This window comes from Piliocolobus tephrosceles, chromosome 13 (genome assembly GCF_002776525.5).
Source record: "Piliocolobus tephrosceles isolate RC106 chromosome 13, ASM277652v3, whole genome shotgun sequence".
In the NCBI taxonomy this organism is placed as follows: Eukaryota; Metazoa; Chordata; class Mammalia; order Primates; family Cercopithecidae; genus Piliocolobus; species Piliocolobus tephrosceles.
Window position 1 is genome coordinate 58,663,856 of NC_045446.1, and position 13,706 is coordinate 58,677,561.

The window sequence follows — 13,706 nt, forward strand, 5'->3', positions numbered from 1 at the left end:
TCTCTCTTTTTTTTTTTTTTTTTGACAGAGTCTCCCTCTGTCACCCAGGCCGGAGTGCAGTGGTGTGATCTTGGCTCACTGCAACCTCCGCCTCCCAGGTTCAAGCTATTCTCTTGCCTCAGCCTCCCGAGCATCTTGGATTACAGTTGTGCCACCATGCCCAGCTATTTTTTTTTATTTTTAGTAGAGATGGGGTTTCACCATGTTGGCCAAGCTGGTCTCACACTCCTGGTCTCAAGTAATCTGTCCACCTCCACCTCCCAAAGAGTTGGGATTACAGCCGTAAGCAACCGTGCCTGGCCTTACATACCACATTTTATTTATCCACTTGGTTGATGGGCATCTAGGTCGGTTCCATATCTTTGCAATTGTGAATTGTGCTGCTACAAACATGTGTGTGCATGTGTCTTTTTCATATAATGACTTATTTTCCTTTGGGTAGATACCCAGTAGTGAGATTGCTGGATCAAATGATAGTTCTACTTTCAGTTCTTTAAGGAATCTTCATACTGTTTTCACTATATGGGAGATTTAATCTCAGTTGTGGTTTGGGCTTTCTTCCCACTCTCTTTCCCAATTTAGGGCCTTACAAAAGTCTCTGGGGCTTTTATGTTGAACAGAACATCTGGGGCAGGGCCTCTGGTCTTTGGAGCATGCTGATAATGCTGGTATGTGCCTTGTTCAAGCCTACACACTTCTAGGGTAATGCTTGTATGTGCCTTGTTCAAGCCTGCACACTTCTAGGGGGTGCTGCTCTGAGTCTCCAGTACCTGTTCTGGCATAGTGATCATTCTCCAGTTCTTTCCAAAGACTCAACTCTTAGTGTTGCCTATTTTGGGCCCTCATAGAAAATAGAGTCTAGGCTGCTTTTTTCCTTAGAAATCCTGTGGTAGAATTCTGACTTCTATTATTTTGCCCTCTGATGTTAATCCCAGGATTATGGCAAAACGGACATTGAGGATGTAATTAAATTAGTTAATAATCAGTTGATCTTAAAATACGGAGATTATTCTGGATTATTTAGGTGAACCTACTCTAATCAGATGAACCCTAAAAAGGAGAGATCTTTCTCAGCCTGGTAGTAGAAGGGGGAAATGAGAGGGCAGTAGAAGGGGGAAATGAGAGGGGGAAATTGAAGAATGAGGAAGATTTAATATGCCTTGGTTGACTTGAAGATGAAGGGGCCATGTGTCAAGGAATCAGAGATCTTTGTCCTACAGTCAATGGAATTCTGCTAACAACTTGAATGAACTTGGAGGCAGATTCTTTCCTACAGTCTCCAGGTAACAGCCTAGTCCAACTGAAACCTTGATTTCAGCGTTGGGAGGCCCCGAACAGAGGTCTAGTTGACTGACACTTTCTAACTTACAGAACTATGAGAATAAATGGGTGTTGTTTTAAGCTGCTAAATTTGTGGTAATATGTTATAACAGCAAAAAAAAAAAAAAAAACAAAAAACAAACAAACAAACAAAACACACACACACACACACACACACACAACAAACAAACAAAAAAACCCCACAACAAAACAAAACAACACCACCACCAAAAATACTCTCAAGAATCTCATTCCTTTCCCTTGTCTTAGGGAATCTCCCCTCCACAGAAGAAACTTCTGCTTCTTAAACTCTTCTTAAGCTCTCACAGACAACTGGATACAATTTACCTGTAACTACATCATTTGTGAAATCCTAGGAGCCCTATTTTTCAAAAACAAAATCTTGGCTGAGCGTGGTGGCCCACACCTCTAATCCCAGCACATTGAGAAGCAGAGTCAGGCAGATCTCTTGAGTCCAGGAGTTTGAGACCAGCCTAGGCAACATGGCAAAACCCTATCTCTGCAAAAAATACAAAAATTAATCAGGCGTGCACACCTGTGGTCCCAGCCACTTGGGAGGCTGTTGTGGGAGGATTGCTTGAGCCAGGGAGGTAGAGGTTGCAATGAGCCAAGATGGCACCACTGCACTACAGCCTGAGCAACAGAGTGAGACCTATCTCAAAAACAAAACAAAACAAAACAAAGAAAACCCCAAGACCCCCACCAAATCTCTAGCAAAAAGTTTCTGTTAATTTCTGTTCCTGATCCTGTAATTCAAAAAGCTTTAACTTTTCAAGGACAAAGATTTAGGTCCTTTCTTATGATGGGAGGAGGGATAAAATCAACAAAATCCAAATGAAAATTTTAATAAAATTTTTGGCCACATTTATAAGTGTATAGCCTAGTGCTTGATACACCTTAGTTAATATTCTTTGGACTAAAAGAATTTATTTTATTTCTTAGTTATTCCAGGAACTTAAAATTGTGTTCACTTCTGTACCTCCTGACCTAATTCTACTCAGCCTGCCCCAAATTGTCCAAATATTGTCTTCAACAGGGTGAAAAAACCAATTCCACAACTAGAGGACCTCAGAAAGCAACTGATGCTATTCAAGGTGTCTTAAGATACGGTGGCACAGGTATACATATGTAACAAACCTGCACGTTATGCACATGTACCCTAGAACTTAAAGTATAAAAAAAAAAAAAAGATACAGTGGCTCCACCATGGAGATTCTGATCTCCTCATCCTGGAATAGCAGAGGCAGAGCAAAATGGATAGCTGGCCCTTTGAGAGTTTTGTTTCTGCCACCATAAAATGCCAGATAACCAGTTATCACCCTGCTAGTGCTATAGACCAGAATTAGATGGCGTGGCAGAGGCCAACTGTTCTAAGAGAGCCTTCAGTGGGGACAGGTGTGCACATTGTAATATGTCAGTGAAAAACTTGTTCTCAACTCCTTAAATCCATCAGATGCCACCCAAATGGCCTTTACGATGTACCCATCCATTCTAGTTCAAGATGATAGGAGGGCAGAGATGACAGAAAAACCTCTCAAGAAATTGACACACATCTTCCTCCAACATTTATCCTCTGTCTGCTTCAACTCTCTCTTCTTACCAAACATATATTTGGGTACTTACTAGATATCAGGCACATCCCTGGGGACACAGAGATGAACGAGGAAAACCCAGTGTTGGCCTTGTGGATCTTATATTTCGTGCAGAAGACATATCACAAAAAACTATATATTTTAATATATATATATTTTATTTATGATTTTATTTTAATATGATTTAGAGGTGATTACCCTCATAATCTCTCCTGAGAGTACAGACATATCACTCAGTTATATCTATAGGTTAAATCCTGGATACATTTTAAACTACCACCTGGCACAGCTCAGACCTCAAGACTGGCCAGGCCCTGGAGGAGCTGCAATGGTGACTCAGGGTGAATCTGGTTCAGACGTAACTTCAGACTCCTCCCCATAGACCCTATGATACCTTTCCTGCCCCAAGTACAGACCTCCTTCCAAGTATACCAGAGTTAACTCCAAAATTCCCAACACCCTCATCTCTAATTGCCTCTGACCGTAATATTCCACCGAACCTAGTCTCTACTCTCCTCTATATTTTGGAATACTGTGCAAAGAAGAAGGGCTGGATTTCCACCAGCACCAACACCAGTTCCAACAACTGTCATGGTAGGGCTGGGCCAGGTGAATGGTCCTGTTGGAACTATTCACCCTCTTTCTGTTGGGAGAATGGAACTATTCTCCTCTTGGAATCAGCCCTGAACACAGGGAAGCCCTGGATCTAGGCTCCAGGGCTGGCCAGAGGGAAGAAAAAGAAGAAGTATCTGCTCTGGCCTATTTAACTAGATGAAACCTCTCAGAGCTTATAAATCGAGAACATATGCTCTGGTATGGGATGCAAAGGCCAGTGTGCATGGGCACTGTTACAGCAGTGTGATGTGAAAGCCTGCTTTGCCTAAGCTGAATATTGATTCTCTATTCTTAAGGTACCTCACCTCTGACTCTAACCCACTAGATACTACACAGTTCATGCTCATCACCTCTGAGACTCAGAATTCAGGCTTCAGACTTCAGAATTCAGACAGAATCCATCCTGGCCCACCATTGACTTTGCCTTTTCTTTACAGCCCCATAAATGCTTAGGGAGGAGGCAAATACTTTATTGAAGTGCAACTTTCAGGGTATACTTGTGAATCGCCCATATTGGAAGCATTCAAAAGACATCTTAGACCTAGAGGGCTCAGGGTGTGCTTTTGTGTTTTCACAAGTGTGTGCACACCTGTGAAGGGCATCTGTGTCTATTGGTGTATGACTGCCAGCATATATGTGTTTAGGAGGTGCATGACTGAATGTGTATATATTATGTGGGTGTAAGATACATCAGTGCTTGTGAGAAAGCATGTGTGCTGTGTGCTCTGAGAATGGAAATTCCAGAGCATTTTAGATGGAATGCACAGTCTTGGGGCCAACAGGTCTATGAGCAACTGTGTGTGTGTATGTATTGGTAAGTGGAGGCTGAATGTGCACTATACTCCTATGTCTCTAGCTGGGCATCTACAGACCAATTTGCTCCTGTGTCTGCGATCCCACAGACAGGATGACAGAGTTGCAGCAGTTAGGCTTTACTACAACTCTGGATTCACTAGGAGGTGGGAATGCTGGGGATAGGTATGGGGTCACTCTGGACCTGGGGGTCCCTCCTGCGTGGCCCTGCCCTCTTCATCTTTGGAAGTTCCCTCCCCAGGCTCGCCCTCGTCATCAGCCTCAGCCAGGTCCTCAGGCATCGGCCACTCTCGAGTCTGCCACTCCAGCCGCTCAACGCGGTAAGCAATCTTAAGTGCGCTGGACTCCAGCTCAGCCAGGAGGCGAGCAAACTTCGTCTGTAGATCATCCAGCTGCTGGTCTAGGCCTCGTAGCCGGGACTCTGTGGCCTCCTGCAGGGCGATCTCAGCTGCCTCAGCATTCATGTCCAACTTGTTCATTTTCAGCAGGATCTCACGTCCCTTCTCTTCCATGATGGTCTGTGCCTGTGGGTACTCGCTCAGCACCTCCCGCAGGTCCTCCTTGCTCAGACAGAATAGGTCTGAATAACCTATGCTCTTGATGTTGGCTGTGCGGCGGTTCCCAGACATGTTCCCTGTGGCCCATGGGCAGATGGAGGATAGTTAGCAGGAGGGTGAGGAGGTGGCATTTCACTCCTGAACCAGGGCCTTCACCTCCATATTTGTGCTTCTGAGCCTCTCCTTCTGCCTCATTAATTCTTTCATTTAGTAAAATACTGGGGACCAGGCTCTGTGCTGGGTGGGTATCAGTGACCTGCCTCAAATAATTCACAGTCTAGAGGAGATACACTTACACTGGAATAGTTACATAACAGTATGACTGGTGCAGTGCAGACATATTCATCAGGTGTTGTGGGAAGGGAGGCAAAGAACCCCTACCAAACTATAAGGCAAGGAATTTAGGGAAGTCTGGAGGAAGGGATGTCCTAAGATATAATTTGAATATTTGTCCCAGCCCCAATCTCATGTGAAATGTAATCCCCAATGTTGGAGGTGGGACCTGGTGGGAGGTGATTGGATTATGGGGGCAGATCCTTCATGGCTTGATGCTATCCTTGAGATAGTGAGTCACGAGATCTGGTTGTTTTGGTTGTTTGGTTGGCACCTCCACCAACCCTTGCTCCTGCTCTCACCATGTGACATGCCTGCTCCCCCTTTGCCTTCTGCCACAATTATAAGCTTCTTGAAGCCTCCCTAGAAACTGAGCAAATGTCAGCACCATGCTTCCTGCATGGTAAATCCTGCAGAACTGTGAGTCAATTAAACCTCTTTTCTTTATAAATTATCTAGTTTCAGATATTTCTTTATAGAAATGCAAGAACAGTCTAATACAACTGAACTGAGTAGGAAGTAACTAGGGGGAGGAGGACAAGTCGGGGTAGGGCAATCTAGCCAGAGGGAGGAGCAGGAACAGAGGGAAGTGGGTAGAAAAGAGTCAGTTGGATGCATAAAATAGTAAGCAGCTCAGAGTGGGAGAAGTGCAGAGTGTGGGGAGAGTAAAGAGAGGGGACATCTAGGTCACACCGGGTCTCATAAGCCATGACATGAAGTTCAGGCCTTATGCTGAGGGCAGTAGGAAACTACTGAAATATTTTAAACAGGGAGCTGTGTGATATCCTCTGCAGTTTAGAAAGATGTTGGTGGAGAATGGGTGGGGATATAGGTGAGGCTGAATATTGCAAAGTCTTAGAGCTAGAAGGACCTTGGACAAGGGAAAGGGAGCTACTATTTGTTGAACACTTGCTGTATGCCAAGCATTGCACTGGATGTCTCACTCACATAGCTCATTTATTCTCACAAGTAACTCTTTGGGTTTTTATTATTATCCTCATTGGATAGGTGATTAAACTGAGGCCTAAAAAGGGAAATGACTTATCCAAAGTCAAACAGACAGCATCTTACCACATACAGGATGTGGAGCCTGAGGGGATCATTGGAGGACAGATGTGAGGCTTTCAGAATCCCTGAGGGTAGAATTCTTATGCTGAGAGAGCCAGAGCACATCCAGCCTCTCAGTCTGTGACAGTGTGCTCACCCCATTTGTAGGATTTCCTGCTTGCACGACCTCATGCCTAATACCTGTGATTAGGCATAACAATTCCTACTGCACAGGGCTGATGAGAGGAAGAAGTAAGCCAGTAGGTAGTACCTGGCTTGGCCTAGAGGTGATGGTCAGTAAACGGGAACTTCTTCTCTTTCTACATTTCTCTTTCCACTTGTCTGTAAAAAGGTTGTTCTTTCCACTCATCCCACATGTGTATACCTGTGAAACCTTGGGCAAATTACCCAACTTCACTGAGTTTGATTTCCTTATCTTTAAAATTGGGATAAGAATAGTACTTATCTTATAGAACTGTTGCAGGAATTTAATGAGTTAATATCATGTGAAGCACTTAGAACAGGGCATGCAGTAAGCAGGTAATAAATATTAGCTGCTTATTTTTATCTCTATTATTATCTCTATCACTGTTCACTAGTTATTATTATTATCTCTATCACTGTTCACTAGTCTATTGGTGCTTCAGGTGAATATCCACAGAGCAAGTCTACTCTCTCTTCCACGAACCCACCCTATTCACTGGTCTTGGCTCAGCTTCTCAGGGAATGGATCCTCTATGTGTTGTTTTTCTCTTGAGCCATCTAGTGACTCAGAGAAGGGCGAGGTTTCCTCAATCAGAAGTTTAGGCCTGAAGTACTATCTGGTCCCAGCACTGGGCTCTGCTGTTCCCCCCTCCCCCACCCTGTCCTTGTCCCTGGAACAAATACTGGGATACCCACCTTTGATGTTGATGATGCTGATCTCCCCAAAGTAGAGCCCTGCACCGAGCACAGCATACTGTGTGATACCATCATCTGCCACCACGGCCAGTTGACCCTCTCGGACGATGTACATCTCTCGGCCAATGTCCCCTTTGCGACATACATACTCGCCTGGTGAGTAGGTCTGGGGCTGCAGCTTCAGCACCAGCTCCTCCAGCAGGCTGGCCTCACAGTTCTGAAAGATCTGCACCTGGCTCAGAGTAGACAGGTGCACAGACACAGCCACTTCTGCCCGCAGCCGCTCAGGCAAGTGCTGTAAGATGGCTATTTCATTGGTTATCTTCTTGTTGATCTGCAGGTGCTGATACCTGAGAGTAAGGACAGTGCCATTTCCTTACCAGCCCTTTATGTGTCTGCCTCCACCCCTTCCATCAGGGCTCAGCTCAGCTCCAGCCAAGAATCTCACCATACTGAGATCTAACAGGGATCGTGGGAGTACCTGACAGTTGGATCATCTGTTTTCCAGGGCATAGACACCTCTACCACTTTGCATAACCCTTCACCTTCTCCTGTCAGGCTCTACCCTACTCACCAATCAGTGATGTATTGTTCCACCCCTACCCTTAGCTACCTCAGCCACCAAGGTCCCCCTCCTCTCTGGAGATCCTCTGCTCTCCTTCCCCAACTTTGTGACACTTCCTTTTGTTCAGTCCACAGTATGGATCACCATAGGTAGTCAATGATCTTGTTGCTGACCATTCTCAGGGGGATTGCCCTGCTTCACCCATTCCTTCCAGAGCCTTCTGAGCCCTACCAGGCAGTGGCAGTTCCCATTCCATGGTCTCCATATTATCCTTTTTTGGGTATGAGCTCCTCTCCCTTTCAGTCTCTTACGCACCCCCTCCCCCAAGTCCTGATTCCCTCAGTTGAAAGAAGTTTCCTCTTTCCAAGCCCCACCCAGCAAACCCACGGCTGAATGCTACATTTTGATTACCTTGCCTGGCTCACCAGGCACTAAGTACCCAGTCACCTCCCTCAGGTTCCATCACATACACTGGTCCCTGTCCTGGTCTGGAACCCCACATTCTCACCAGTCAATAACTCGCCGCTCCAGCTTGCGGTTGACATGCTGCAGCTTCATGTACTTCTTCACCAGCCCATGATCTGGGTAGAAAGCTGCATCTGCAGTGTTCATGTTGTAGATGACAGAACTCATGCTACCCATGATGGTGGCGAAACCCATGACGGCCAGCAGGAAGTCGCCCACCATGAAGAGGTACTCCTCCTCCCGGGCTGGCGGCGGTGTATCGCCCACTGTAGTCAGGATTAGGGTGGAGAAGTAAAAGCTGTAGAGGTACTGGCGCCACAGGCGCTCAAAGCCAGGCTGCGCGGGGTCCGGGTACACCCATGCGTCACGCCCGAAGCCCAGATACCGGGATAGGGCAAAGTATAGGCAACTGTTCCAATGGATGACGACAAAAATGTAAAGCATCAGTTTGGCAATGCGAAAGGCATTTGGGTAAGCTGTGCGGGTCTCCGTGCGGTCGAAGGCCTCGAAGAGGCGGGGCGCGTGGAGAAAGCGGTTCAGCCTCAGGGTGGGTGTGTGCGGGCCCAGCCGCAGGTAGACCACGTCTGTGGGCATCAGGGAAGCCAGGTCCAACAAGAAACTCCAGGTGCGAACGTAGCGACTCAAGATCCTACCCTTGTCCACCACCAGGATGCCCTGTTCCAAGAATCCTGGGGAGAGGTGGCGGGTAGGAAGGGGACCTGCTGTTGTCAAGCTTGGACTGAGCATGAGCTGCCCAGGGCAGGCCAGGGAGACTGCCTGAAGGACAGGGTGGAGCCGGGCATAACTCTGCTCTGGGGTTTCTGGGGTGAGCACTGGGATGCTCTCAGGCCTAGAGGCACGCGAAGGTGCTAGCATGGCGGGGGATGCCTTTCTTGTTATTTCTTAAGTGGCTATCTTTAGGAAGGGAAGGTGGAACAAAGGGTCATTCCTAGAAGCTCACTGACCTGTGTGGAAGCGCACCACAATGTCTAGTAGGTACAGCAGGTCACTCGTGTAGTCCAGCACCAACCAGGCCACCAGATAACCGTGCTGCAAGTCGGGGAAGCAGGCTCTGCAGGGTTAAGCATGATTGGATCAAGGGCACCCTCTGTGTGTGAGGCGTCTCCCTAAGGCCCTCAACCCTCTGTCTCAGGCCCTCCCATGGGAGTTGCTGCTCCTCCCTGCCCCACCAAGGGTCTGCCCTTCTCCTTGGCCTCTCTTTAGTCCTCTTTTTGGCTTCCAGCCCCTCCCTTAGCACCCCTGCCACACCTGCACACGAGGATGATGAGGTTATACATGACTGGGAAGACCATTGTGTTCAGCCACCAGTAGTAGTAATCCCCAGATGGGTCCAGGACAGGCAGCGACTTCCTGTAAGAAGGAAAGTCTTGCTTCATTTATTCACCAGGTATTCAAAGCTGTAGTTGTGACTGGGGTACTAAGAGGAATGAGGAGAGATCCCACACAAGGGACCAGGACTTCTCACCTGGTCTTGGATGGGGCTGGGGGACTGGACTCTGTTGTCTTCACTTTGGTGTCCTGGCTCATAGTTCTGTGGTCTGGTGCTGGAGTGTGAGATGCCCACACCCTCTCTGCCTGTAGGGGACTTCGGGAGTTGGGGGCTAGTGCCTGACTGCCTGAAGGAGGCTGCCCTTGGGCTCCTGCTGTGACTTCTTTGTCTTTGAGGCTCTTAGCAACACAGCCAGAGCTAGCGCTACTGAAGGGGTGGAGACAGTCTAGCTCTAGCACTCTGCCTGCCCAGCTAAACACCTCTAATAAGATCCCTGGAGAAGGTGGGGGTGCATGCCTCAGAGGGAAGCCTGGGTCTTGTCTCTGTTTTCCTCCTTCCCTCTTTCCACAGCAACTGAGCCACATAGGTGTCCTCTGGGTCAGAAGACCTGAGTTTAAGTGTAGGATCAAACACTCTGTTTTATCTTTGTACATTCTCTGTTTGGGCTTCACTATTTATTTATTTAACAATTATTACTGAATGGCTCATCTATGTCAGGTGCTAAACTATTCTCCAGGGACAAAGAGATCCTCTCACACGAGAAGTGAGCTCTATTTTTGTAATCTACATCCCACCCATATCTACCTCCACCTACATCTTCCCCCATCACACCACTATCATAGATAGTGCGATGGGGCCATCCTATGGTGCTTTTGTGTTCATTTCCTTCTTGTTACTTCTAGTACCTGATCCTACCAACTATTCCATGTGTTTTATGGTCCCCAATCTTTCAACTTTTCTCTTTTTGTGAACCTGCTTAAATATCTCCTACATCAAAACAAACAAAACCCTATAAGTTCTCCCTCAACCTGATGTTCCTTTCACTACTATCATCTTTCTCACTCAACAAATCAAAATCATAACACCCATAGGTAGGTGTTCTGTGTGCCAGGCCAATATTGTGCTAAGTACTAGGAATTGGAGATGAATAAGACACACTCTCACCTCTCCAGAAGCTCACAGTCTGCTAGGTGAAATAGTCAGGCCAGCAGGTAATTACACATTAGGTAATTAAACAGCAGCAGTCATTGCCAGGCTACTGATGAGTACTCTGTTAGGTGGATACACAGAAGGTTACTATAGTATCCATGAAGTGTCCCTACAGAGCCTGGGTTCTACAGGATGAATAGGAGTTGGGTACAGAGATGGGAGGGTAAAGAGCACTAGAGGCAGAGTGCACAAAGTGGGCAAATGTATAGAGATATCAAAAAGCATGGGTGACTGGGCAAACATCAATTGGCTTTTTTTAGAGGGCCTAGTGGGTAGCAGTGAGAGATGAGGTTGAATGATAGACAGAGGCCAGCTCAGGAAGAGTTCTGTCAGCCATGTTATAAAGCTTGGATTTTACCTAATGGCAATAGAGAACCTGTGAAGAGTTTTGCACAGTTCAGTGATAAAATCAGGTTTGTGTTTTTGGAGTGTTTCTTAGAAGAAAAATCTGTGGTCCCTAATTAATTTTTGTAAAACTCTCTTTTCCCATGGCTTCTTAATTTCTTTTTGAAAAGTATTACGCTTGTTAAAATAAAAAGACAGTATTCAAAATAATGCAACAAAATGAATAAAATCCTTTGTGATGCCATAATGTCTTGGTATTCTATTTATTTCTTTTTAGTGTCTTTCATAAGCTCCTCTGTCTATTCCTTCTATGATGGTTTTTTTTTTTTTCTTGGATTCTGTTCTAGGCTTTCCACTTTTGCCATCCTCCTAACGCTGTCTGGTTGATGTCAGTCACCCACAGGACTTCCTTTCCCATATAGTGGCTCCCGAGAACTCTCCCTGAGCTACAGTTTTCTATATGACTAACTGGTCACTGGATGTTCCTACTTGGATATCCCGCAGTCACCTTCAACCCATTGGGTCTATAACTGAGCTCATTATCTTCCTTCACTTTTTCTTCTAGAATTCCTATCTATGCCCTTTCAGCAAAAAAACCTATGACAGCATTTATTATTATTACTGTACAACATTGTGGCAGTTAAAAAAAAATGTTCACAAATTCTTTGACACCAATCCCTTGTGATAGTTTCAACCAATAGAGTATAGCAGGAGTGATGTTGTATGACTTCTAAGGCCAGATCATAAAAGGCCATGCAGCTTCCCTCTGGTTCTCTTGGAATGCTTCTTGTCTGGTAGCTCTCTCTCAGGATGTTCCCTCTTGGAACCTACCCATCATATTGTGAGAAGTTCTGTTTGACAGTTCCCCCACTGACTTCTGCTTTTTCGTTATCCCAGCCCAGGAATTAGATGTGTGACTGAAGAAGCCTCCAGATGCTTCCAGTCACCAGCCTCAAATCACCCCTAGATGTTCAAGCTTTACAGATAAGGCCCCAGATATCATGGAATAGAGACAAGCCATTCCTGTTGCATCTCGTCCAAATTCCCAGAATTTGTGCACATAGTAAAATGGCTATTGTTTTTATGACACTAAGTTTGGGTTGGTTTGTCACAGAGCATAGTAACCAGAATAAACACGGAGAAAGGTGTATAATCCTTAAGTGTATAGCTTAATACATTTTCACAAAGTGAACACACCCATATAACCAAGCACTCAGGTCAAGAAACAGAACATCACCAGTGCCTCAGGAGCCCCACTCTGCCCCTTTCAGTCAATGTTTTTCCAAGAATAATCACTACCTGAATTCTAATATCACAGTTTAGTTTTACCTGTTTTTGAATTTATGTAAATTAAGCATTAGTTTTTGATTCTTCCTCTTATTTTCCTCTTCTATCCACCCAATCATCAAACCATGGTGATCTACCTTCTAGAAGTCCACATGTCTACTTCTCTGCATTTTTGCTACTCTAGTTTGGGCCTTATCAGCTTGTTTGGTCTTTTGCAAAGTCCCCCTCACTATCAATCTATGTATAAAATTCTTTTTTTTTTTTTTTTTTTTTTTTTGAGACGGAGTCTCGCTCTGTCGCCCGGGCTGGAGTGCAGTGGCCGGATCTCAGCTCACTGCAAGCTCTGCCTCCCGGGTTTACGCCATTCTCCTGCCTCAGCCTCCCGAGTAGCTGGGACTACAGGCGCCCGCCACCTCGCCCGGCTAGTTTTTTGTATTTTTTAGTAGAGACGGGGTTTCACAGTGTTAGCCAGGATGGTCTCGATCTCCTGACCTCGTGATCCGCCCGTCTCGGCCTCCCAAAGTGCTGGGATTACAGGCTTGAGCCACCGCGCCCGGCCTGTATAAAATTCTTTATAGCTATCATCCCAAAAATAAAATCTAAATTCCTTAAATGATTTATAAAGTTCTCCAGACCATGTCTTCAGCCTCATCTCACAATGTTTCCTCACATGTTCCCTAGGCTCCAGACATACTGTACTGACTGCAGTTCTTATAGCACCTCCCACATCCTGTCCATTCTTCCTTTCTCTGGTATATGTTGATCCTTTGGTCTGAAACTTCGATTTCTTTTTAAATACTTTTTATTTGAACTAATTTTAGGCTTACAGAAAAGTTGCAAAAATAATACAGGTTCTTATAAATTCCTTATCCATGTTCCCCTAACGTTATGATCTTATATAACTATAGCACAATGAAAAAAAACAGGTATTTAACATTGGCAAAATACTATTTTTTTTTTTTTTGAGACGGAGTCTCACCTTGTCGCCCAGGCTGGAATGCAGTGGTGCCATATCGGCTCACTGCAACCTCCGCCTCCCAGGTTCAAGCGATTCTCCTGCCCCAGCCTCCCAAGTAGCTGGGATTACAGGCGCGCGCCACTATGCCCAGCTAATTTTTGTATTTTCAGTAGAGACGGGGTTTCACTATGTTGGTCAGGCTGGTCTCGAACTCTTGATCTCGTGATCCGCCAGCCTCGGCCTTCCAAAGTGCTGGGATTACAGGCGTGAGCCACCGCGCCCAGCCGGTAAAATACTTTTAAAACTACATACTTTATCTGAAACTTCTATTTTTCTATTTTAGTTTATCTTACTCTTGCTTGTTTCCCAAGATTCGGCTTAGACACCA

At 45.7% G+C, this 13,706-nt stretch overlaps 1 protein-coding gene across 1 annotated transcript; it reads right to left on the minus strand.

Annotated features, from left to right (window-relative positions):
* Positions 1-4,464: 4,464 nt before the first annotated feature.
* CNGA4 (cyclic nucleotide gated channel subunit alpha 4) lies at positions 4,465-9,888 on the minus strand. The gene is made up of 6 exons (XM_023189838.2): positions 9,715-9,888; positions 9,498-9,599; positions 9,194-9,300; positions 8,272-8,917; positions 7,199-7,548; positions 4,465-4,995 (listed from the first exon to the last, which is right to left on the minus strand). Exons 1-6 carry the CDS (start codon positions 9,774-9,776, stop codon positions 4,535-4,537), a joined length of 1,728 nt encoding a protein of 575 aa, XP_023045606.1. The 5' UTR covers positions 9,777-9,888; the 3' UTR covers positions 4,465-4,534.
* Between the last annotated feature and the right edge of the window lie 3,818 nt (positions 9,889-13,706).

Excerpts from the sequence above, each read along its gene's own strand:
- CNGA4 (XM_023189838.2), bottom strand. The coding sequence starts at position 9,776 with ATGAGCCAGGACACCAAAGTGAAGACAACAGAGTCCAGTCCCCCAGCC. Across the intron at positions 9,301-9,497 it reads CTCATCATCCTCGTGTGCAG|AGCCTGCTTCCCCGACTTGC; the intron begins GTGTGGCAGGGG and ends TTAACCCTGCAG. Across the intron at positions 8,918-9,193 it reads TGTGGTGCGCTTCCACACAG|GATTCTTGGAACAGGGCATC; the intron begins GTCAGTGAGCTT and ends ACCTCTCCCCAG.